Source organism: Phyllostomus discolor, chromosome 9, assembly GCF_004126475.2.
Source record: "Phyllostomus discolor isolate MPI-MPIP mPhyDis1 chromosome 9, mPhyDis1.pri.v3, whole genome shotgun sequence".
Lineage (NCBI taxonomy): Eukaryota > Metazoa > Chordata > Mammalia > Chiroptera > Phyllostomidae > Phyllostomus > Phyllostomus discolor.
Genome location: NC_040911.2, coordinates 52,158,508 through 52,183,310, shown reverse-complemented (window position 1 = coordinate 52,183,310; position 24,803 = coordinate 52,158,508). Strand labels below are relative to the sequence as shown.

At 38.0% G+C, this 24,803-nt stretch overlaps 1 protein-coding gene across 3 annotated transcripts in view; it reads left to right on the top strand.

Annotated features, from left to right (window-relative positions):
- PTPN2 (protein tyrosine phosphatase non-receptor type 2) overlaps positions 1-24,141 on the top strand; it is a 142,618-nt gene extending 118,477 nt beyond the window's left edge. The window contains exons 9-10 of one of the 3 annotated variants that reach the window (XM_028523917.2): positions 16,224-16,325; positions 23,779-24,141. In XM_028523917.2, coding sequence (XP_028379718.1) covers positions 16,224-16,325; positions 23,779-23,800 — 124 coding nt within the window. In that variant the 3' untranslated portion in view covers positions 23,801-24,141. Of the gene's footprint in view, positions 1-16,223; positions 17,918-19,606; positions 22,841-23,778 lie in introns of those variants that run through there. The other 2 variants (XM_036009349.1, XM_036009348.1) reach the window with 2 other exon arrangements.
- Positions 24,142-24,803: the final 662 nt, after the last annotated feature.

Here is a 24,803-nt window from a genome sequence, read left to right as displayed (position 1 = left end):
GCCTTTCATGACTTAGAATACTTCTTTCCAGCCCCTTCTTGCCTGTAAGGTTTGTTTTGAGAAATCAACTGATAGTCTAATGGGAATTCCTTTGAAGGTAACTGTTTCCTTTTCTCTTGCTGCTTTTAAGATTCTCTGCTTATCTTTAATCTTAGCTAATGTAATTATGATGTGCCTTAGTGTGTTCCTCCTTGAGTCCAACTTCTTTGGGACTCTGAGCTTCCTGGAATTCCTGGAAGTCTCTTTCCTTCTCCAGATTGGGGAAGTTCTTCTTCACTATGTGTTCAAGTAAGTTTTCAATGTCTTGCTCTTCCTCTTCTCCTTCTGGCACCCCTATGATTTGGGTGTTGGAATGTTTAAAGATGTTCCGGAAGTTCCTAAGCCTCTCCTCATTTTTTTGAATTCTTGTTTCTTCATTCTTTTCTGGTTGGATGTTTCTTTCTTCCTTCTGCTCCAGGCCATTGATTTGAGTCCTGGTTTCCTTCCCATCACTGTTAGTTCCCTGTAGATTTTTCTTTATTTCATGTAATGCAACCTTCATTGCAGCCTGGGTCTTTTTTATGCTGTTGAAGAACCCAGTGAGTTCCTGGAGCATCCTGATAACCAGTGTTTTGAACTGTGCATCTGATAGGATGACTTTCTCTTTTGTCGCTTAGTTGTATTTTTTCTGGAGCTTTGAACTGTTCTTTCATTTGGGCCATTTCTCTTTTGTCTTAGCGCACCTGTTATGTAGTAAGGGGCAGAGCCTTAGTTGTTCACGAGGGCAGGGCAACTCACATCACTGCATTGTGATGCTGTATATGGGGGAGGAGTCTGAGAGGGAACAGGGCCACTTGCTCCTCTCTCTGCCACTTTTCAGTCACTTCCCCAGCTACCCACAATCAAATTGGTCCTTTCTAGTGCTGATTCCAGGGTGGATTGGTTTGTGCACATTCTAGGACTCTGTGGGTCTCTCCAAGGAACTCTCCTATGAGGCTGTGAGTTTCTTCCACTGCCATGTCAAATCTCACAGGTGTTTTCAGTCAGAGGCTTTGAGGCTTTATTTCCCTGTGCTGGAACCCTGAGTTTTGTGGTCTATCTTGCTCCTCAGTTGTTCTTCCCGGTTTATCTGCTCAGGAATGTGGGACCGCCTAGTCCACAGTCCTCCACCTCACTAGGTCCTCCAGCTGCAGCCTTGCTCACCTCAGTCCTCTAGCCACCACCTTTCCCCGAGTCCTCTCCATCCAGCTTCCTGTCTCCACCCCTCCTACTGGTCTGAAGTTTCTTCTTTAACTCCTTGGTTGTCGGACTTCCATACAGTTCAATTTTCTGTCAGTTCTATTGTTTTTTGTCTTTTAATTTGCTATTGTCCTTCTTTTGGTTGTGTGAAGAGGCACAGTGTGTCTACCTATACCTCCATCTTGGCCTGAAGTCTCCTGCCCTCAATTTCTGAATGTTGACTTTGTATCCTGCTATTTTGGCAAATTCACTTATTAGGTCAAGTAGTTTTTTTGATGGAGACTATAGGGATTTCTCTGTATTCCAACATGTCGTCTGTAAATAATGGTAATTTTACTTCCTCCTTTCCAATATGGATGGCTTTTCTTTCTTTTTCCTGTCTGATCACTGTGGCTAGAACTTCCACTATTATGCTGGAGAGGGTGGTCAAAGCAGACACCCTTGTCGTGTTCCTGATCTTACAGGGAAAGCTTTTAGTTTTTGCCTGTTGAGTATGATGTTGGCTGAAGGTTTCTCCTGTATGGCCTTTTATGTTGAAGTATGCTCCCTCTATTCCCACTTTGCTGAGAGGTTTTTTTAATCATAAATGGCTGCTGGACTTTAGCAAATACTTTTTCAGCATCTATTGATACAGTCATATGATATTGTCCTTCATTTTGTTTATGTGGTATATTACATTTATTGATTTGTGACTATCGTACCATCCTTGCATCCCTCAAATAAATCCCACTTGATCATGGTTGATAGTCTTTTTAATGTATTGCTGGATCAGGATTGCCCATACTGTGTTGAGCATTTCAGCATCTATGTTCATCAGAGATATTGGCCTGTTGTTTTCCTTCTTTGCTGTATCTTTACCTGGTTTTGCCATTAGGATAATATCAGCCTCTTAAAAAGAATTTGGCAGCCTTCTTATTCTTGAATTTTTGGAATAGTTTGAGAAGAATAAGAGTTAGTTCTCCTTTAAATGCTTGGTAAATTTGCCTGTAAAGCCATCAGATACAGGGTTTTTGTATGCCAGGAGTTTTTTCATCACTGCTTCAATTTCACTAGTTGGTAGTGGTCTATTCAGGCTTTCTGCTTCTTCTGATTCAGTTTTAGTATATTGTATGTTTCTAGAAATTGGCCATTTTGCCCACATTGTCAAATTTCTTGGCATGTAATTGTTCATAGTAATTTCCTACAGTTCTTTGTATCTGATTTTATTTATTTGGGTCCTCTCTTTTTTTTCACTTGATCAGTCTGGTTAAAACCTTGTCAGTTGAGTTTATCTTTTCAAGCAGTTAGCTCCTGGATTGATCCTTTCAGTTGTTCTTTTAGTCTCTATGCCATTGAATTCTGCTCTGATCTTGATTATTTCCTTCCTTCTACTTGCTCTGGGCTTTGTTTATTGTTGTTCTTCCAAGTCTTGTAGATGTAGGGTTAGGTTGTTAATTTGAGATTTTTCTAACTTTTTTAGCTAGGTCAGAAAATTGCTGTGAATTTTCCTCTCAGGACTGCCTTTGCTGTGTCCCATAGGTTTTGGGCTGTTGTGTATTCATTTTCATTTGTTTACAGATACTGTTTATTTTCATCATTGATCACATTGTTAACCCATGAATTATTTAATAGCGTCTTAAGTCTCCATGTATTTGAAGTTTTTGAGTTATTTCCTTGAGGCTGGTTTCTAGTTTGAAGCCCTTATGATCTGAGAAGAGGCTTAATGTGATTTCAGTTTTCTTGAGTGTATTGAGGCCTGTTTTGTGTCCTACCATGTGGTCTGTCTTTGAAAATGCTCCCTGTGCATTTGTAAAAAATGTGTATTTTTCTTCTTTGGGGTTAAACCTTCTGTATATAAGTCCATTTGATCTAGAGTGTTGTTCTATGCACAATATCCTTGTTGATCCTTTGCTTAGAAGATCTATCCACATTGTTAACAATGGGGTGTTAAAATCCCCTATGATGAGTGTTGTTGTTGATATCTTTCTTTAAATTCTCCAAGACTTTCCATATATATTTAGGTGTCCCTAGTTGGGTGCATGTACTGTATTTTGTTATTTATAATGTGCAGCTCTTGCCCACATATTAGAGGGAAAAATAAGGATGCACCTCACACATGGGTAGTACTAATTCTGTATTTATATACATGTTTTTATTATTTTATTTATGTTTATGCAGTAAATTAGTGATTCTAGAAACCAATAACAATATCTATGCGCTAAAAAATGCTAAAATTCCTTTATAATTCAAAACAGGTATTTAAATATAAATAAAAATTTGAATTAAAAAATTAAAATGAAAGATTTTTTTCCTGAAAGTTTGGGTTAAAAATGTGAGTTCACATTATACCTAGGAGCACATTATGCATGGCAAAATACAGTATGTTTACAATGGTTATATCTTCCTGACAGACTTCTCTCATGTATTATGTAGTGACCTTCTTTGTCTCCTTATGACTTTTGTTTTGAAGTCTATTTTGTCTGATATAAGTATTACTACTTACACCAGCTTTTTGTCATGTCCATTTGCTTGGAATATTTTTTTCCATCCCTTCATTTTTAGTCTGTGTAGATCTTCTGGTCTGGGGGGTCTCTTATAGACAGCATATGTGCATGTCATGTTTTCTTATCCATTCAGTTAACCAATGTCTTGTTTGGAACATGTAATCCATTTACATTTTATTATTGTTACGTGCTTATTCCTTGCCATTTTTTTCCCTTCGTACCTGTGTTCTCTCCCTCTCTTTTTCTTCATCTTCTTAAAGCAGTCCCTTTAGCATCTTTTGCAATCCTATTTTGGTGGAGATATATTCATTTAGCCTTCTTTTGTCAGGGAAACTCCTTATTTTGCCTTCCATTTTAAATAAGAGCCTTGCTGGGTAGAGTAGTCTTGTTTGCAGGACTTTGCTTTTCATTACTTGGAATATTTAGTACTATTCCCTCTGGATTGTAGTGTTTATGTTGAGAAATCTGGTTGTATCCCCATCGAAACTCACTTGTATGGTACTTCTTGTTTCTCCTTTGCTGCCTTTAATATTCATCTTTGTTTCTAAATTATGCCATTTTAATTATGATATATCTCAGAGTGGGCCTTTTCGGGTTCATCTTGATTGAAACCCTCTGTGCTTCTTGGATTTGTGTGACTTTTTTTTTTCCCCTCACCAAGTTAGGGAAGTTTTCCATCATTACTTTTTCAAACAGGTTTTGTTTTTCTCTTTTTTAAGATTTTATTTATTTATTTTTAGAGAAGGGGCACAGGAGGGAGAATGAAAGGGAGAAAAATATCAATGTGTGGTTATCTCTCACGCAACCCCTACTTGGGACCCGGCCCACAACCCAGGCATGTGCCCTCACTGGGAATTGAAACAGTGAACCTTTGATTCACATGTCAGCACTCAGCCTGCTGAGCCATACTAGCCATGGCCTCAAATATGTTTTCTAACCATTACTCCTCCTCTTTTCCTTCTGGTTTCCCTATGATGCGACTATTATTACATTTCATGTTGTCTTGTAGCTACCTTAAACTCTCTTTGTCCTTTTGAAGTCTTTTTAAATTTTGTTGCTCTGGCTGGGAAGTTTTGTCTACCTTGTCCTCCAGCTCATTGATTCAGTCGTCTGCTTCATCTAGCCTGCTTTTAATTCCTTCTCATGTTTTCTTCATTTCAGATGTTGTATTCTTCATTTCCTGGTGGCTCTTATTGATAGTTTCTATGTCCTTTTTCATGCTGATGTAGTTCCCAGTAGGTTACTTGTAGCTTCCATAGAGTTTCTTGTTGTTCTCACTAAACTCCTTGAGCATCCTTATAACCATTATTTTGAACTCAATGTCTAATAGATTGCTTGCCTCAATTTAATTTAGTACTCTTTCTTGAGGATTCCTCCTTTCCTTTCAATTGGGAGGTTTTTTCCTATCTCCCCATTTTAAGTGATTCTTCTTGTTTGTTCCTGTATAGCAGATTGATCTGCTTTGACTCCCTGTCTTCGTGGGGTGACCTTCTGTGGTAGGAGATCTGTAGGACTCAGTGCAGCAGTCTTCTTGGTCTCCTGAGCTGGATGATCTGGATATAATTGGGTTTTGGTGATTGTTGGGTTGTTCTTTGGTGGGTTCTTCCCTCTGGCTGCTGAGCGAAAGTCACTCCATCCACCACCTCTTGTATGTTTTTATATAGGTGCTGCCAGAACAAAACAAAAGAGCCCAGGAAACAAATTCACACATACAGTAATAGCCCCCACCAACAACCACACTATCAACAGCCATTGAGCAAATATTAATCAAGCTGTAAAGAGATTAAAACTAATTTTAAAAAGGTTGGTGTGTCTCAGTGGATTGAGCACAGGCCTGCAGACCAAAGGGTTGCCAGTTCGATTCCCAGTCAGGGCACATGCCTGGGTTGTGGGCTGGGTCCCCAGTAAGGTATGCATGAGAGGCAACCACACATTGATGTTTCTTTCTATCTCTTTCTCCCTCCCTTCCCCCCTCTCTAAAAATGAAAATAAATAAAAATCTTTCAAAAACTATTTAAAAAAGGAAAAATTGATATGAAATGGCTAACTGAAAGAAAAATGATTTTGAGAAGGTACAGGAAAGACAAATAATAAGAACAGGGAATAGAAACAAAGTGAAGAAAGAAAATAGCATTTACATTGTGATAAAAAAAGGGGGGAATAAAAGAAAATTGAGTAAGAAAAGGGAAGAGTATAGAATGAGTTTTAAAGCAAAAAAATTAATAACAATAGTGGGGAAAAAAGAACCAAATTGGAGAAACAATTCTACCACAACGGTATCAACAAAGAATGAGCAAATATTAATACAGGTAGAATGGGTATAAGAAGGAAAAAAGAAAGAAGAAAAGGTTGCGAGATGGCTAGAAGAAACAAAAGTGATTTTGAGAGGATAGATGGGGAAGAAATACTGAGAATCAGGAATGAAACCAAGGCTAAGACAGTGAAAGAAAATAAAATTTAAAATGAAAAAAAGGGCAGGAGGAAAGCAAAATAGAGTAGGTGTGGGAAACGGTAAAATTTGAGATTGGAAATACTGAAGATCTAAGAATAAATTTGAAGATAATGCAACAACCACCACCATATCAACAACCAACAGGCAACAATTACTAAAGGTGGAGAGAAAGGATAAGGGTATTTCAAGAATGGAAAAAGAATATGAGGTAACTAATGACAAGAAAAATGGTTTTGGTAGGCTGGACAGGGGAGAAGTACTAAGAGTGCAGAATAGAAACAAGTCGTAGTAAGAGAAAAAGTAAATTTTAAGAGAAAAATAAGAAGAAAGATGAAATGGAGTATGAGAATGGGGGAGCAAAATATGAAATCTGAACTAATATAAAAATACTAGAACAATAATAAGAGCAAAAGAAATAAATGTTAAAAAGCTATGCAGGAGAAAAAATAATGCAAATCATGAAGAAGACCATTGTGGAATTCATCTCAGTAGAATCCAGTATTTACCACTGTCTTTCCTTTCTGGATCCACCCCTGGTAATTGCAGATGGTGTCCTAATTTGGCTCTAGGAAGCCCATTTGAGACTACAAGCAATCCACAGTCTGTGGCTGTCTCCTTCAGAGTTGGCCTGTCCCCACTCTTCTGCCCTGCTGGCTTTCCATGAGCACAGGACCCAGGAGTAGTTCATTAAAAGACCTGAATGGACTGCCAGTACCTTCTTCACCTGCCTCCAGAGGGGGCCTGTGGTACAATCTGGAGTGTGGGAACCCTGGATCACCCCCAGGGGATGCTGTTCAGTTTTCAGGGAAGATGATGAGAGTGTTTCCCTGCCTCTTCACCACACAACTTGGTATATCACAGATTCTTTCCAGCAATGTATGGTTTTTGGTGAATTAGCTTTCCATTTCCTGTGAGGGACAAATCTGTGTAAAAGGGGCAGCTCTTTACTGCTTGAGGCAGACAGCAGCTCTGTCTTGGTGCCGGGGCTGGCAGGGCCTTAAACAATCCCTGTTGCTCCTGTTTCTAATCTCTCTGCTAGTGTCAGTGGGTCAGGGCCTGAGGAACAGTGTAGCTTATAGTGTGTGGTAGAAAGGGGCCCTTCAAAGCTTTTCCTTCTTTCTTGATGATATGCTCCTAGTAGCTGGCTCCTGAGCTTGGCCTCACTCATCTGCAGAGCCTGTAGTCCTGCAGGTGGGGGGTTAAGCATGCCTGATTGTGAGGGGACCTGCCTGGCTGCAACAAATATCAGGCGTTGAGCTCCTGGCCATGCATTCCCCCTCTGCCACTCTCACAGGAGACTTGGGCCTAAACTCTCCACTCTGCATAGTCCCCTGCTCGCCAGCCGTGATGGGTCAGGTCCCACAGTCCATTCAGTGTGACACCATCACCCTGAGTTCTTTGCTGGCAGAGCCACTGCGTGTGTGTGCATGTGAGCACAGGGTCTCTGCCAAGTCTTGAGTCTTGCCTCAGCTCCTCCTTTAAAAGAGTTTCCATGTGGCTGCCACACAGCAGCACCAAGCCCCCCTGGGGCAGGGGGTCTGTTCTCCGTGTGCTCTCCCTCCCCAGAAAGCACAATGTCTCTCTTGGTTAGGGCTGGCCACAACCTGCTGAAACTCCAACAGTTTTGGATAAAGTTTCTCCTGAAATCTCCCAGATGGTGTTAGGTAGCATCCAGCAGCAATACTATAACACGGGGCAGTAACAGGGTGCTCTCATTCCTCTCTCCAGTACTCTCAGCCTGGGATGGGCCTGGTCCCACCACCCAGTTGCTACAGCCAGCTTCACCCACCCATCTCTCTTCACCCCTGTAGCTCCTGTCTCCTGAGTCAAGCTACTGTCTCCTCAGTCAGATTCTGTCCCATTTGTGGTTGCCTTAGCACCCAGGATCAGGGAGGCGACAGCCCCTCCCCTAGTAAGTACCATAGTCCCCCATCCTGATTCTTGGTGTTGGTAGGATACGAAGCCCTGGGTAATGAGGTACAGTCACTTGAGGGGCTTCTTCCCAATGAGGATATTTTAAATCTCTCAAAAATGGCTCCCACCCCAAATCTGTACAGCCAGAAGTGCCAGGTGGGGCAGCGTCAGTGGCAGCTACTCTGCTAGGAGAGCCCAGGCTACCTGCTCCTGAGTGCCCTGCAGACGGGCAGAGTCTTGCCCCTCACACACATGCCCTGCACACTTGTCCATGTATACTTCTACTCACACATGTTCTCACTCTGCAGTATTTTCGAGGTGATTGCTCTGTGGTTTAGCTGCAAGACTAGCCCAGGTCTAGGGGCAAGTAAATAGAGCTTCTAGTTGCTCTGAAGCCATCTTGGATCTCCCCCATGACTATTCTGTAACAGACAATTTGTATTTCTTAATCTCTTCACCTTTTTCACCCATTTCCCAACCCCCTCTCCCATCTGGCAACCATCAAAATGTTCTCTATATGTGAACATTTTGGTCTCTTATGGTTTTTTTTATTGTTGATACGTATTTATTGCTACTTTATTCATCTTTTAAATCTTTTTTTCTTAAAGAAGACCTTTTAACATTTCAAGTAATACTGATTTGGTGGTGATAAACTCCTTTAGTTTTTTTTGTTTGTTTGTTTTTTCATCTGGGAAGCTTTTTATGGGTCCTTCAATTCTAAGTCATAGCTTTGCTGGGTAGAGTAATCTTGGTGGTAGGTCATTTCTTTTAATCACTTTGAATATTTTATGCCAGTCCTTTCTGGACTGAAAGTTTCTGTGGAGAAATCAGCTGACAGTCTTACAGGAGCTCCCTTGCAGGTTGCTAACTGCTTTTCTCTTGCTACTTTTGAGAAGATTCTCTCTTTGTCTTCAACCTTTGGCATTTTAATTATGACATATCTTGGTGTGGGCCTCTCTGTGCTTCCTGCACTTGCGTGTCTATTTCCTTCACAAGATTAGGAATGTTTTCTGTCATTATTTTTTTCAAATAGGTTTTCACTGTCTTGCTTTCTCTCTTCTCCTTCCAGTACCCACATGACACGAATGTTGGCATATTTGTGGTTGTCCCAGAGGCTCCTCACACTGTCATCACTTTTTTGGAATCTTTTTTTCTTGCTGTTCTGCTTGGGTGTTTTTTTTGTTTGTTTTGTTTTGTTTTGTTTTTTTCCTTCCTTATAATCCATATCTCTTATTTCATTCTTGGCTTCATCCACTCTATTGTTGATTCCCTATAAATTACTCTTCATTTCATTTGGTGTGTCTTTAATTTCTGACTGGTCTTTTTTTTATGCTGTTACACTGTTGAAGTTCTCACTAAGTTTTTGAGCATCTTATAACTAGTGTTTTAAACTCTGAATCTAATAGATTACTTGCCTCCACTTTGTTTAGTTCTTCTTCTGGAGTTTTATTCTGTTCTTTCATTTAGGAGGTAGTTTGTTTGGGGGGGAGGTGGTTTCTCTTCATTTTGGCCTCCCTGTGTTTGTTTCTATGTATTAGGTAGAGCTGCTACATCTCCTAGGCTTGGTAGTGTGGGCTAATGTAGTAGATATACTACAGGGTCCAGTGGCACAGTTTCTCCAATCACCCAAGCTGGGCACTCGAGGTACAAACCCAGTGTGGGTTGTGTATGCCCTACTTTTGTAGTCGAGCCTTGATTGTTGTTGGCACATGAATGAAAGGGATTTATCCCCAGTCTGATGAGCTGCAAAGACTGGCTATGACAACTGACCTCTGATCCTTATGGTGGATCAGCTGTGTAGGGTCCCTCCCCAAAGAGCAGGGCTTACTTCAGTGGGGCTCTCAGGGCCTTGGTGCCCACCGATTCTGCCCCTTCAGTGCTGTTGCTTGTGGCTGTTGTTGGGTGGTAATGCTTCTATGTGTTCTAAAGCTGTACACTGTGTGCGCTGAATCTGCAGCCTCCCAGGAGGTACAGTCTATCAGCTGCACCTGTCTTCTGCCCAGGACACTACCATGAGCTACAAAGCAATCTCCAGAGGGCTGCTACTTGTGCTGTGCTTAGAAGTGTCCTGATCAGGCCAAGTTGTGAACAAGGCAAGCTGCTGCTAGATCTAGTCCTGGGACCACTTAGCAAGAGGTATGAGGCATACTGGGGTCATATGCTGCTTGTTTGAGAGTTTTTAGGAACATCTGAAGTATGAGCCAAGACAGGCCATTGCTATGGAAAAGCCACTGGAAACAGGTTGGGTGGACCCAAAAATTGAGTGGTGTAGGGCCTCAGGGCATCACCCAGGCAGGGCAAACAATGTGAGCTAGGTTGATAGAATCTCAAATATTTTGCCGATCTGCCACCTCTGAGGGGGTTGGCTCATCAAAGGATCAGTAGCCTCTGCCAGGGCTTCTTTCTCAGAGAATGCTGCCCCCACCCCTCGTCCAAGCCCTTGCCCTGATGCCAAACAGTTCAGTTCCTCCTCATATGTCTCTGGTGCCTTTCAAGCTGTTGCCCCAGTGCTGGAGCTTAGAGGGAGAGTCCAAGTAGTTCATGTGTGTGTTCTTTTAGAGGAACTGCCTGGGACTTCAAAAGCCCTCCACCTCCCTCAGCTTCAATTCCTGCTGGTTTTTACATCCAGAAATTATGAGAAAGTCTCTTTCTGGCTCTGGAACTCTGAGCTAGGGGACCTGTTGTGGGACTGGGACCCCTTGCTCCTCAGGGGGAACCTGCACAACCAAGATTTGGCTCCCAATATTTACCTGCCACACGTGGTTGTGGGACCATTCTGTTTGGTGTCCCTGCCCCTCCCACCAGTCTTTTTTTTTTTTTTTTAAGATTTTATTTTTAGAGAGAGGGGAACAGAGCGGGAGAGAGAGGGAGAGAAAAATCAGTGTGTAGTTGCCTCTCACACACCCCCTACTGGGGACCTGGTCTGCAACCCAGGCACATGCTCTGACTGGGAATTGAACCAGTGACCCTTTTGTTTGCAGGCCTGCGCTCAATCCACTGAGCCACACCAGCCAGGGCCCCTCCTACCAGTCTTCTTGTGACTTCTTTAATTCCCTAGTGGTAGGACTCCAATTCAGCCAGGTTTCAGGCGATTTTGAATGATGGTGGTTTTGTAGTTACAGTTTTAATGTGGTTGTGGGAGGAAGTGAATACTGTGTTTACACTGCCATCTTGCCTGGAAGTGTGTGTGTGTGTGTGTGTATACACATTTTTTTTTACGTATTTAAATGTATGTGTGCAGTTACTTTGTTGTGATGGTAAGATGTTTCTTGCTATAAGTTGCCATCAAGTTTTAATGACCACTGTTCTAAATTGTGTAATTCATAAACCCAGATCAATAAAAGTGGAGAACAGTTTGGATAAATGAAAAGTCACGTTATTTGGATTCTTCCCCTATGTATTTGCACAGTATGTAAAGGACACCTGTTGACATACATATGGACTATAGCCTGGTGTGTGTACTCTGGGAGGGATTTTACATGGTCTTACATAAGCAAGGGTCCACAGGAGGCATGGCAGTTTGTGGCCTACATTGTATAAACATATAGGAAAATTTGGCCAGATTTCACTGGGTGTGTTATTACATGGACATAATTTCTTTAGGCCTAAGTATAAAACATGATTTTATTGAATCAAATTAAGAGAATTAAGAGTAGTCTTTACCTCTCTGGAATTGCATTGTTAAACTAAGTAATAGCATCCCATGGTATTTGTACTCATTCTATTCCTGAAAACATATATACAGTACATTTTTGGAAAGCCAGAGCCTTGATTTTGTTGCTTTTAATGGGAAAAGTTATGCTCTTAGCCCAGCTGAAACCAGCACCAATTTCCCCCCAAATCATAAAAATCCTCTTAAACACCTGCATAACAAAGTATTTTTAATATATTTTATTGATTATCTTATTACATTTGTCACATTTTTCCCCCTTTATTCCCCTCTGCCCTGTACACCCCCTCCCACCATCATTCCCCCACCTTTAGTTCATGTCCGTGGGTTCTACATATAAGTTCTTTGGCTTCTCCATTTCCCATACTATTCTTAAACCTCTCCCCATTTTTTTGTACCTACCGTTTATGCTTTGTATTCCTTGTACCTTTTCCCCCATTCTCCCCCAACCCCCTCCCCAATGTTAACCCCCCATGTGATCTCTATTTCTGGGCCTCTCTTCCTGTTCTAGTTGTTTAATTAGTTCATTCTTGCTTTGTTAGGTTGAGTTGTTGATAGTTCTGAGGTTGTTGTCATTTCACTGTTTATATTTTTGATCATCTTCTTTTTTCTTAGATAATTCCCTATAACATTTCATATAATAAGGGCTTGGTGAATGATGAACTCCTTTAACTTGACCTTATCTGGGAAGCGCTTGATTTGCCCTTCCATTCTAAATGATAGCTTTGCTGGAGAGAGTAATCTTGGATGTAGGCCCTTGCCTTTCATGACTTCGTGCTTGCAAGGTTTCTTTAGAGAAATCAGCTGACAGTCTGATGGGAACTCCTTTATAGGTAATTGTCTCCTTTTCTCTTGTTGCTTTTAAGATTCTCTCCTTATCTTTAATCTTGGGTGATATAATTAAGAAGTGCCTTGGTGTGTGGCTTCCTGTCCAACTTTTTGGGAGGACTCTCCGAGCTTCCTGGACTTCTTGGAAGGCTGTTTCCTTTGCCATATTAGGAAAGTTCTTTATTATTTGTTCAAATAAGTTTTCAATTTTTGCTGTTATTATCCTCCTTCTGGCATCCTATGATTTGGATATTGTAACATTTAAACTTGTCTGGGAGGTTCCTAAGACTCTCCTCGTTTTTTTTTTTTAATTGTTTCTTCATTCTGTTCTAGTTGAATGTTTATTTCTTTCTTCTGCTCCAGACCATTCATTTGAGTTCCAGTTTCCTTCCCATCACTGTTGGTTCCCTGTACATTTTTCTTTATTTCACTTTTCATAGCCTTTATTTCTTCCTCTATTTTGTGACCATACTGAACCATTCCTGTGAGCATCCTGATTACCAGTGTTTTGAACTTTGCATCTGATAGGTTGGCTATCTCTTCATTGCCTATTTGTATTTTTTCTGGAGTTTTGATCTGTTCTTTCATTTGGGCCATTTCGTTTTTGTCTTGGCATGCCTGTTCCGTGTAGTAAGTGGTGTAACCGTAGGTATTGGTCATGGCAGGGCAACCCTTGTGGCTGCATTGTGGCACCATATGTGGGGAAGGGGTCCTAGAGAGAACTGTGCGGCTTGCTCGGCTCTCTGTGGGCACACCTGCAGCTGCTCAAAAGCAAATGGGGCTCTTCTGGTGCTGATTCTCAGGTGGATGGGTTTGTGTACGCTCTAGGACCCTGTGAGTCTCTCCAACAAACTCTTCTGTGAGGCTGGGAATTTCTCCCGCTGCCTTGACCCCACAGGTTTTTTCAGTCAGAGGTTTTGATGCTTTGTTTTCCTGCCCTGGATCCCTGGGTTTTGTGGTCTGTCTTGCTCCCTAGTTTGTTCCTCCTGGTTTATCCACATGCAAATGTGGGACTGCCTGGTCTATCAACTGCTGCCTCGCTCACAGCCTTGTCCTCCAGCCACAGCCTTGCCACGAGTCCTCTCCACCCTGGCTGCCCATCTCTGCCCCTCCTACCTGTCTAGGTGAATGTTTCTTCTTAAACTCCTTGGTTGTCAGACTTCATACAGTTTAATTTTCGGTCAGTTCTGGGGTGGGTTTTTTTTTGTTTGTTTTTAAATTGTTGTTCCCCTTTTGGTTGTGGGAGGAGGCAAAGTGTATCTACCTACGCCTCCATCTTGGCCGGGAGTCTGGCCAACACCTACATAACAAAGTATTTAAAGCAAAATGATATAATTATGTAAATATATGAGCACCTATTGGGTTTACATGGTAAATGTGAACACTAGATAAAAATTATAATTCTTTTTTATACTTCAGTGTTAAAGACTCCATCAAAATCGGAACCTGGTTGTTGGTAGTTTCAGGCTCCTTGCAGAAGCAAATACAGGGAACCATGAAAGGCTTTCTGCCCATTTGAGTGGAAGCTCTATATTCTTTCATGTATTTTTGTGTTTTTGTCTGTACTTAAATACAGCTTATATTTTTTCACTGGCAGGTACACACATATTTGTTACAGTGAATTTTCAGTTCAGTGAGTACATGCTGGGTAGTAATTTTGCATTTCTTTTTAGCAAATATTCTGACAGAGTTCTGACAGCTAGAGATAACTGTTTGTTTAAGAGTTAAGAAAGACACTAGAAATCTCCATAGGGCATACAGAGATAAGCAAAATAAAGTCTGAAATTTGCTAATGTATTATAAAACAAGAACCCAAATTAGCAGCATAAATTATTTGCTATAAGTTAAATGCTATAAGATAAAAAGAGAAGGCTCCTAGGTGATGAGAGAAGGGAGAATTGAAGAACAGAACTGAAATGAAAGGACCAGAGAAAAGAGGGTTTCTGGGTTAGAGGGTAACAAATTCAGAGAACAGCAAAAAAATCATTTGGATAAGAACAAAGCTGTGCATAGCAGGAGAATATTAGAAAGTTTTTGCATGGGCATAATGTTTCAGTTCTCTTGGTTATATATGTCAGAGGACAATTGCTGGGTCATATGGTAACTCTGTGTTAAACATTTTAGGAACTGCTAAATAGGTTTCCACAGCATCTACCCCATTTTCCATTTCTGCCACCAATATCTGAAGTTTCCAATATTCCAAAGAAATTTAACATTGATAAAATAATCTTGTATATAGCCTATATTAATATTTTTCTAGTTGTCAAAAAATCCATATAACTTCAAGGTATAATATACATATCTTTAACTCTATTCATTTAAAGTATACAGTTCTGCCCTGACTGGTGTGGCTCAGTTGGTTGAGCATGATTCTGTGAAACAAAAGGTCACCATTTCTATTCCTGCTCAGAGCACATGCCTAGGTTGCAGGATCAGTCCCCAGTTGGGGTGCATCCAAGAGGAAACCAATCACTGTTTCTCTCTCTCCATCGATGTTTCTCTCCATCTCTTTCTCCCTCCCTTACCTTCTCTCTAAAAATAAATAGATAAAATCTTTAAAAATAATATAGTGCACAGTACTGTAGATTTAGTATATTTACAGAGTTGTGTAATCATTACCGTAATCTAATTTTGGAACATTTTCGTGACCCCCATCTCTATAGTTTTTTGTTGTTGTTGTTTAAATTCAAGCCCTAAGTGAGGATCATGCATTGCACTTGGTTAATATAATTCTTTAGTCTCCTTTAATCTTCCCCTCGCTTGACATTGGCATTTTTACAGCTTCTAGGCCAGTTGCCTTTTAGAATGCCCCAGAAACTGGATTCTTCTGATTGTTTCTTTTATTAGATTCAGGTTAAATATTTTGGCTAGGAAAAGGTTGACTCTTAGTGTCATAGTAGAGACTAAAATGGTATTCAAGATTTTTAATCAAGCAACGCAAACAGAGCTGCTAAGTTTTAGGAAAAGTACTCTGGTGAAGTTTAATTTGGAGGCAGGGAGACTGGTTAAGTTTTTGCTGTAATTAGGCATTAGTAACTTACATGCTGCCATTGGCCATTCCTTATGTAGTCCTAGGACCATGTGTCTTGGAAATCAGAGCTTTTACTGGAACAAAAGTTCTGTATTGAATAGGAAAATGGGAGTCAAAAATCTGCATGGACAGAGTAATAAGTACTCCCACAACAGAATATTCATGGACATACTAAGTTGACAGCTTTTATCAGAGGCCTTTGTCAAAATCAAATGTAAACACAAAAGGGGATCATATGCTAGGGGACCTGTTTCTCTTCCCACTCCTCTGGTTAGCAAAGAAAGAAAGAAAACTGATAGTCATCATTTTACATTTCAAGAAAGAAGGCATTATGCTTCTAATCAGGTCCTACTAAAAGTATTTATTATTGTAAAACTACACCAGAAATTGTCAATGAATTATCAGAATACATCTCTGGACCATTTAGAATAGTGAGGCTTTTTTTTTTTTTTGAGAAGTTTTATAAAAGTTTATTTGAGCCAAATTTTTTCTTAAAAAAAAAAAGTTCAACCTTTGAATGAGTTGAAAAATGTGTGGGGGGTGGAGGATGGATATTTGAGTTCATGTCCTCTGTACTAGGGTAATTAGGTCCTGCCAAGCACTTATCATTTGTTTTTATTTATTCAGTGTTCTACGGAAACGAATTCGAGAAGACAGAAAAGCTAACACAGCTCAGAAGGTGCAGCAGATGAAACAGAGGCTAAATGAGACTGAACGAAAAAGAAAAAGGTGGTTATATTGGCAACCTATTCTCACTAAGATGGGGTTTGTGTCAGTCATTTTGGTTGGCGCTTTTGTTGGCTGGACACTGTTTTTTCAGCAAAATGTCCTATAAATAAAACAATGTTGCCCAGCAAGCTTCTGCACTAATAGCTGACAGCGTTGCGTTAATCACAAGGGTTTTTCTGTTAGCAAACTCCTCATACCCCAAAAACGGACACCAGTAGAATAGACACCACCCAGATAAATGATATATTCCATCCTCAGCCCAACATCTCAGGGCTCTGCCCCCAACATGTAAACGGTGATCTAAAATAAAGACTTTAATGCCTGTTAAAAACTGGTACATTTTGCAACTGTATTCATCTATGTTAAACATAAATGATCAGATTGAGAGATATCCTTTATCAAAAGGATTTGTTTTTGAGGCTATCTGGATTTTAACGTTGATACAAGCAATAAATATTGTGGTTTTATCTACATTATTACTAAAAGGAAAATGACCTTTAAATAATGTGTGTAATATATAATGTACTATTAATATGAGTATCAATAATTTATATTCTTAACCATTTCAGGGTAAATATATTTTATAAGTACCTATTTTATCTTACTTTTTTGTACTTTTATAAAAAGCTCAATTTGAAAAATCTGTTACCATAAAAATATTGTATGTTGATTCAATTGTACTGGCTACATTTTCATAAAGAGAAGTTCGATATGAGAAGTTAGAACTCTGAGTAAGCATTTTTTACTATATATTTTCATTTCTTTTGTTTTACAGTTTTTCCAATTTAAAAAAAACAAACAAAAATTTTCTCTAAAAATATCTTTGAACGAAAATTCTTCTTACTAATATAGTCAGGTAACAGTTGGTCAAGACTTTGTAAAGAAGTTGGTTTCTGTAAAGCCTATTTTAATACTCTTTATTGTTCGTGAACACTTCAGTGTGACTACCCTAATTTATAATTAGAGTAAATCATGATTTAGGAAATAAAAATAAGGAGCAGCATTTTACTGCCATGATTTCAGTTTACTAGACTGAAGTTTTGAAGTAAAAATATTTTCAAGTTCTTTCTACTTTAATAGTATGATGGTGTAAAAACCTTAGATTGTCCCTTTAAATTGTTAACAAATATATTTAAAGTATGTATGGCTTAATGAATTTAATTGCTGATTAGAATTGGTAGCTTTTATCAGACTTCAACATTCCATTACATTAAAGTTATTAGATTCCAACATTCCATTAAATTAAAGTCATTATAAATTTAATTGCTGAAATAACATTATTTCAGTGTTTTTCAAACTGTGATTTCTAAGGAATCACCAAGAAGCGGTAGGAAAAACTCTAAGCTACCAATCTTTACTTTCAACCAGACTATTTCTCCTTTATCTATTTTATATACTGCATAAGATTTCTTCATGAGGTTTAATTTTTTTAAGGGGTCAGTTACAACTTTAAGAAGTTGCAAACCATTGGTGTAGATAGATGTTTGGAATTGATTTGAGTAGCCTACTTGAATGTGTTAAATTGTGCTGCAAGTATGAAAGCAGGATGTAGGTGGTACTACATATTAAATAAACTTCTGCCTGTGTCCTAATTCAGTGTTACTGTGTCCTGTAACCTTTAAATGGGAAGGAGGTAAGAGGGACATTTTCTTATGTTTGTCTGCATTAAATCTGTGTTCAGGCACCAAGACCTTTATGTTTTAAGTTGGTATAATTTAAAAATCTTTCTTTCCAATTTGCCTTGCTTTGCCAAAATGCAGTATATTATTCTGCAACTCAGATATGGCCACACCAAACCAAATTTCCCATTCGAAGATAGCCTTGCCTTAACAAAAAGGTAGAGACTTCTTAAAGAAAACAAATGCTGGTAATGATGCCCACAGCCCCATTGCAAGTGAATGTGCTTCATTGGATTTGGTATCGCAGCTTTGCTTTTTGTCTGCCTTCTATCCTTCTGGGTGGTGTTTGTTGTAATATATTTCTTAAATTTTAGCCAATATAGTAAACATTTTTTTGATGAACTTCTGCAAACGTTAGTATTCTTATCTGCTCCAAGTAGATCGTTGAGGATAGTATGTTAAGTTTTTACCAATAGGAGTGTTTTTGGTGGTTGCTACATACTAATTATTGAATATATATATATATGGTAACATGCTATGGTGCCTATGGTCGTCATCCTGACCCCTTATTAAGTGAGCTTGGCATGTCAAAGAGGATCCAGGCATGCCTTCTTAAGTAACAAACAGAGGAAAGAGTTACTAATCCATAACAAGTCCTACATCTTTACAAAATTTGAGTATCCTTAGGTCTTCATAATAGTTTTAATTACAACAATTTTCAAAGTCAGTTATATAGTTTGACCTCAGTGAAGTAGTTAGTTAAGGAAGAAGAAAAGAGATTTTTAAAGCCAGAGGCTTTATCACTTACATTAAGAAAAAAACATTTACCTTAATATCCAGTTCGTTTGCATTTATATTTATCCCTGCTGATAAACTGATACCATCTTCTCTGGCTACACCAACTGGTTACACACTTGTTTCCAAGTTTAGCCAAGTATTTTATGATATCCTATTTTTTTATTTATGCTTGCACATATATGTAAAGATACAATTCTCCATACTTAATTTATCCATATAGAAAATTAAAATAATAACCTTTTCCTGAACTCTTAGAGGGTTAAAAAAATGTAACATGTACTAGTACATAGAGAACTTCAGAACAATATAAAGACCATTTCTCACATTTAGACAATGTTTTGTATATTTGCTCTGTCCTTTTTCTATCTTTCTGGTGTATTAATACACATTTCCCTGTGTATTAATATTTCTACCAAGGAATGAAAAGAAAAGAGAAAGGATATAGAAAAAAACTTATTGATTAAATACAAAAAAGTAAGCCCTGGCTCAGTGGATTGAGCGTGGGCTGTGAACCAAAGTGTTGCAGGTTCGATTCCCAGTCAGGGCACATGCCTGGGTTGCAGGCCATGGCCCCCAGCAACCGCACATTGATGTTTCTCTCTCTCTTTCTCTTTCTCCCTCCCTTCCATCTCTAAAAATAAATAAATAAAATCTTAAAAAAAACCCACCCACACACACAAAAGTAGCTCTGCTTAATAGGTATGTCAGAGGAAGGAGTCGTAACTTATAAATTAATTTTATGTATACTTGTTTTAAATAAATTAGAATTGATGATGTGAATCAAAAAATACATATTGGTTTAAAAAGTAGTTTATGACATGGAGCACAATTTAGTTTTAATATCAGTTCCTTCTTTGCTTTCAGCATCAATTCAAAGTGATGGTTGCTACCATTTATTGATCGTTTACTGTGTGCCAAGCACTGTGCTAAGCACTTTTCATATGTTATGTTATCCTATTTAATCCTCACAACAAGCTTTTGAGGTAGGTGGTGTTATTATTAAGCCATAACCAACCTGAGACTTGGCATTTCTACATTCTTTTATGGTGCTATCATTGAAAAGTCTTATGTGTATATTATATTTCAAAATTTAAACTCTCAAAGAAAGATTTTCCTTGTATAAGTCATTCCCCTCTTAGAAAAATATCTCTGAATAGATTCTATATAATAAATAGACACAGACCAGAACCTGATCTGATTAAGAAATATTTTTATTTACCATTTTATACTCTTATTTTAATAAGTACCTACATTTCCAAAGTTCCTGCCTGGTTATTGTACAGATTTTTAAATCTAGTCATCCTTGATTTTTACTTTCAGATATAAATTTTATAGTTTTTTTTTATGTAGTCTCTTATAAGCCAAATGCTTGTATGTATCATCCATTTCTTCCTGTGTTCAGGCAAGAGTCTGTCAACACTGATTTATTTTTTCTTCCAGCAGGTCCATATGGGTTTGTCAGTGGGATAGAGAGTGTGGATCTCAATCTACTGCACACTTGCAATTGGGTGGAGGGTCACCAAGGTTAGAACTTGGTGCATTGATCCTGATCTGAAACTAAGTGTGTAGCAGAAATGTCTGTTCTGTGTTCCTGGTTCTCATATCTACATTAGCAGCTAATTAAGTCTGTTTTTCTTAAGAATCCCTTGTTTAGCTTTGACTTACATGTTAGCAGTGCAAAATCTTATAAATAAAATTTTTAAAAATAGAAATGTAGTATTTTTTCCACATAAAATTAAGTTTTGACTTAAAATACAGGATCTTGGTCATTCTTTGGTTGATTTATTCCAGAGTTGACTTTTTTCTTTCATCTTTTTCCCTAGTTCATTTGTCTGGATTTGATTCCATTTTTCCTTATACCTATCTTCAAAACACTTGTCCCATAAACTGTTTTGGGGACAGCCTCTACAACAGTGGATATGTTACAAATGCCAGCCATCTCTTGTTCCATTGAATATGTATAAGTGATAATATTTATGCCTTGATAGGAAGAAACTCAGATTGTGTAAGCTCCACAATGTCCCACCCAGGAATCCTCAGTTCAGATTCTATGTACTTTATTGGCTATATTCCATGTACCTGGCCATAATGTAGCCATTCCATTGTTCATCTGGATTTGGGAATTTAAGTTTTTAAGATCTGGAAATTTTATGCTACCCACTTTGTTAGGTAGTGTTCTAAAGAAAAAACTTTTAGGAAAATGATATGAGTTTGGCTATCTCATTTTTCCCTCAACAGTAGGAATATTCACCACATTCAGGTTGCTCCAAGAACAGCATTGAGCAATTCTGCACAAGTGTTTTCTTTCAACACTCTTCAGAGAAAGTGTTATCTCCTTTGGCTACTGGATTCTGGAAACTTCTTTGAGGAGCATTTTTCTTCACAGTCAGTGCTGATCCTTTTCTCATGTTGTATGCTGTTTACCCCATCACAGAGCATTGCCACATGTAAGCAGCCAATCAGACAAGAAGCCACTGCTTGGCTTGAGAGACATTGTCTTTATCAGTATCACTTAGAGTAGCATATAAGAATTATGAGATTTAGTCAGGGTATTACTTACAGAGTCTATTTTAATATTGTCTTGTTTCCCATTACATGGTATATTTTGGGGAGCTCTAAGAACTGCTTAGGAATTTTTTTTCTTTATAGAGACTATTTTTTAAAACCCAATTTTTTATTGGTTCTCTAATTTGGCCTAGATGTTTTAGATACATGATTACATTGCTATTTCAAATTTCTGCTTTAAAAAAGTTACTTTGAGTTTGGTGAATTCAGGAAAGGGAAACTGTAAGTTCATTTTGTTTATAAGGCAATGCTTTGCTCATCTTACATATTTTTTTTATTCTTTTCAGTAAAATATTAGTGTGGATATCTGGTGGCAAAAACTATTTTGGGTGCAGTTTTGGCTTTCTGTTACCTCAGGTGTGGACCCAGCTTGGGAAGATTTTACTCTTTCTGTAAATTCCACTCTTGCATCCATTCCAGCATTGGGATGGTTGGCAGTATGTGAGGGCTGCATTTCCAATGAAAGCACCAGGCAGGGCTTATTCCACTTGATTTCTTTGAACCCATTTTACTTTAGTCTTGTTAAATAAATCAGAAAAAATTATTCGGGTGACCATATTTTTTTTTCCTAAAATGAAGCCCATTTGTCTTTTCAGTCTTGCAAATAAATACAGTATTTTAAGATAGTTAAAATACTCATTATTTCATTGTATTTTCATGTCCCCAATAATAATACTCACAAAGAAAAAAAGATGAATTTTTAAGAACACTTGACAGTTTCTTTTAGTTGTTTTAAATGGTAGTTTTCCTTGGTAAGTGTACCTTTAATGCCCTGCTGGGGAAGACAACATTGTATGTTGAATACCTACAGTTCTGCCAATTAGTTAAATACGTAACCTAAATTTAACCCTCATAATGCTTCTCCTAGTTATATAACATTACCTCTCTTTTCAGATAATAAAACTGAGTCAAAGGATAAGTACCTTGTTCAAAATTGCCAGCTAGTATATGACAGCTGAGATTCCATTAGAATTCCATTAACTCCAGATCTCACACTTTTTCCGTTATGTCACACTGAAACTCTGTTTTTATGCAATATTTAAATGGAAAAACATTAGACATTACTTGTTAAATTTTAAAGGAACCCACTGTTTCTTAAGTGAAACAAAGTTTTGTCCCTCCAAAAAAGCATGTGAAACAGTTTGAACCTACCATTGGGCCAGAGAAATAGTGGAACATGAACATGTTCTTTAACACATTATTTCATTCACTTTGGTTAGAGTAAGTTCCTTTGTTTTAATGAGCAGTTTTCTGAATGCATGGGAAATCAGTAACACTCAGTAAGTACCTTTGCATCAGTCAGAATCAGTAAGCACCTTTCCTTACTGCAGCCACTTGGATTCAGGGCTCTGTGGAACCCCACAATAAGCAGCCAAAGTAGTTTTTGTGACCCACAGACATCTAATAGGAATGTTTTCTTAATGACTTGACATTTATCTATCAGTGCTGGAAAATCAAAGAAAAGGAATATTCAGAACACTAAGGTGCTTGGTACTGTTATTCTTTCCTCCCGTACATAGGAGCCAGTAGTCAGGAAGAATCTCAGTTCACAGTATTTTGGGGTTTTGGAATAACTGTTTTGGATAAATGTGTGGGTGTGGTTTTATATTTCCTATTTATATATATGAAGATACAATAATGACAAGTATTTTGATTTTGGGGTTTTTGTTATAGTGAGGGAAGAATGGAAATATCTCAAAAGACCGGCTATTTGCAAACATTACTAAATAACATCAAAAACTCAACTGCCCCTAAAATACTTATTTAATCTGTCTCATTTGTTTAAACTCTCATTCATCTTTACTTTTTGGCATTAAAATACAATAAATTTCTCAACTACTTTATGTCGGTGTTTTCTTTTATATTGATAGTAAATTGTGTCACTTCAGTTCTATATTGCTTTTTAATCATTAGTATTATCCTTCAGGACAAAAAGCATGCTGCTAACAGTCCGTGATTTAAAGATTATAAACCAACTTTATGTTCAGACATTCCATTCATAATATTTTTAGCAGTATGATACATTGGAGGTCCAAATTGGATTAGACTTTTGAAATGAATGCCAAAGTTTTGGTAAGTCTAGCACATACATATAATCTTGCTGAACTGTTGTGGGTACATTTTTTTTGTTAGCCTGTCTGTCTGTTAGTATCTCACATGGAGGTCATTTCTTGAGTAATACAAGATGACCTAAAAAACTCAGAGTTAGTAATTCTTGGAAAACAATGTAAATTATGGTGCTTTAACATGAGTCTACCTCACACCACCAATTCTGTTTGAAAATCTAGTACTTAGGCAATTTTACCAAGATAACAGTGAAGCACTTGGTGTGGTTGGTTGTGATATGTTGGAATGTTTTTTGGTTGCCTTTTTAGTTCATTGTTAGTCCTTTTATGTTTCTGTGTATTTGTGTACGTCTGTGTGTTTGGTAAATATGAATTGAATAGATGACTTCTTATTTTATGTTTTAGGCCAAGACTGACAGACACCTAAATATTCATGACTTGAGAATATTCTGCAGCTATAGATATTGAACCATTGATGTGCAAAGCAAGACCTGAAGCCCACTCCGGAAACTAATGTGAGGCTTGATAAACCTGTAGATTGCCTCACATTTGTCTGTTTACAAAGTAAACTTTACATCCAGGGAAAGAAGAGCACCACCAGCAGAAGACTTTGCAGAACCCTCTAATTTGATGTATTGTTAAGTTTTTTTAATGTGTGTATGAAATGTGGAAAGATGTAAAAGAAATAAATTAGGAGAGACTGTATTGTACTGCCATTCCTACTGTATTTTTATACTTTTTGGCAGCATTAAATATTTTTATTAAATAGATTGTTGGTTTGTGTGCATTATCTTAGGACAGCTCTATTTCAATAATGTTTTCTTAAGGATTTACTCTTAAATTTTTATAAATAACAATTAACAATTAAATTGAAATTGGTCCATAACACTGCTCACTTGCTTCTTAAGATTTTTTTTTAGTTACCCCTCAATAGTCTGTCAATATAGATTAGGTGAAAATAATAAAAGAAAAGTTATATTCCTTCGTTGCTTAGAAAAATATTAATATGGATGATGGTATTAATTTCACATAAGTATAGCAACCCAATGCAGTTTTTAAAATCACAGTGTTATTTATCTAACACAGTATTTTGTATTAGATGTGCTTTCCTCAAACATTTTCTGTTATAAAGGGACCAACAGTTCTTTCCTGAATAAGGGTTTTGACCTCTTTATCATCTAATTTCCCATCTAAATGATGGGTTTCCACTATGTATCCAGTCAGTTGTCAGGATTATGGTGATGTTCTTGTTCAAAGATACTCAAGCCTCTGCATCACATAAGCATCACCTTAATGGTATAACAATGCAATTATTTTTATTTTATCAACTGTGAAAGTTTCACAATACTGTTAATTTAATACATCTATTTCATCTTTTAGAAATTTAGAAAACTTAGGTTCTTTTAACCTTGTTTTTCCATGGTTCTTAT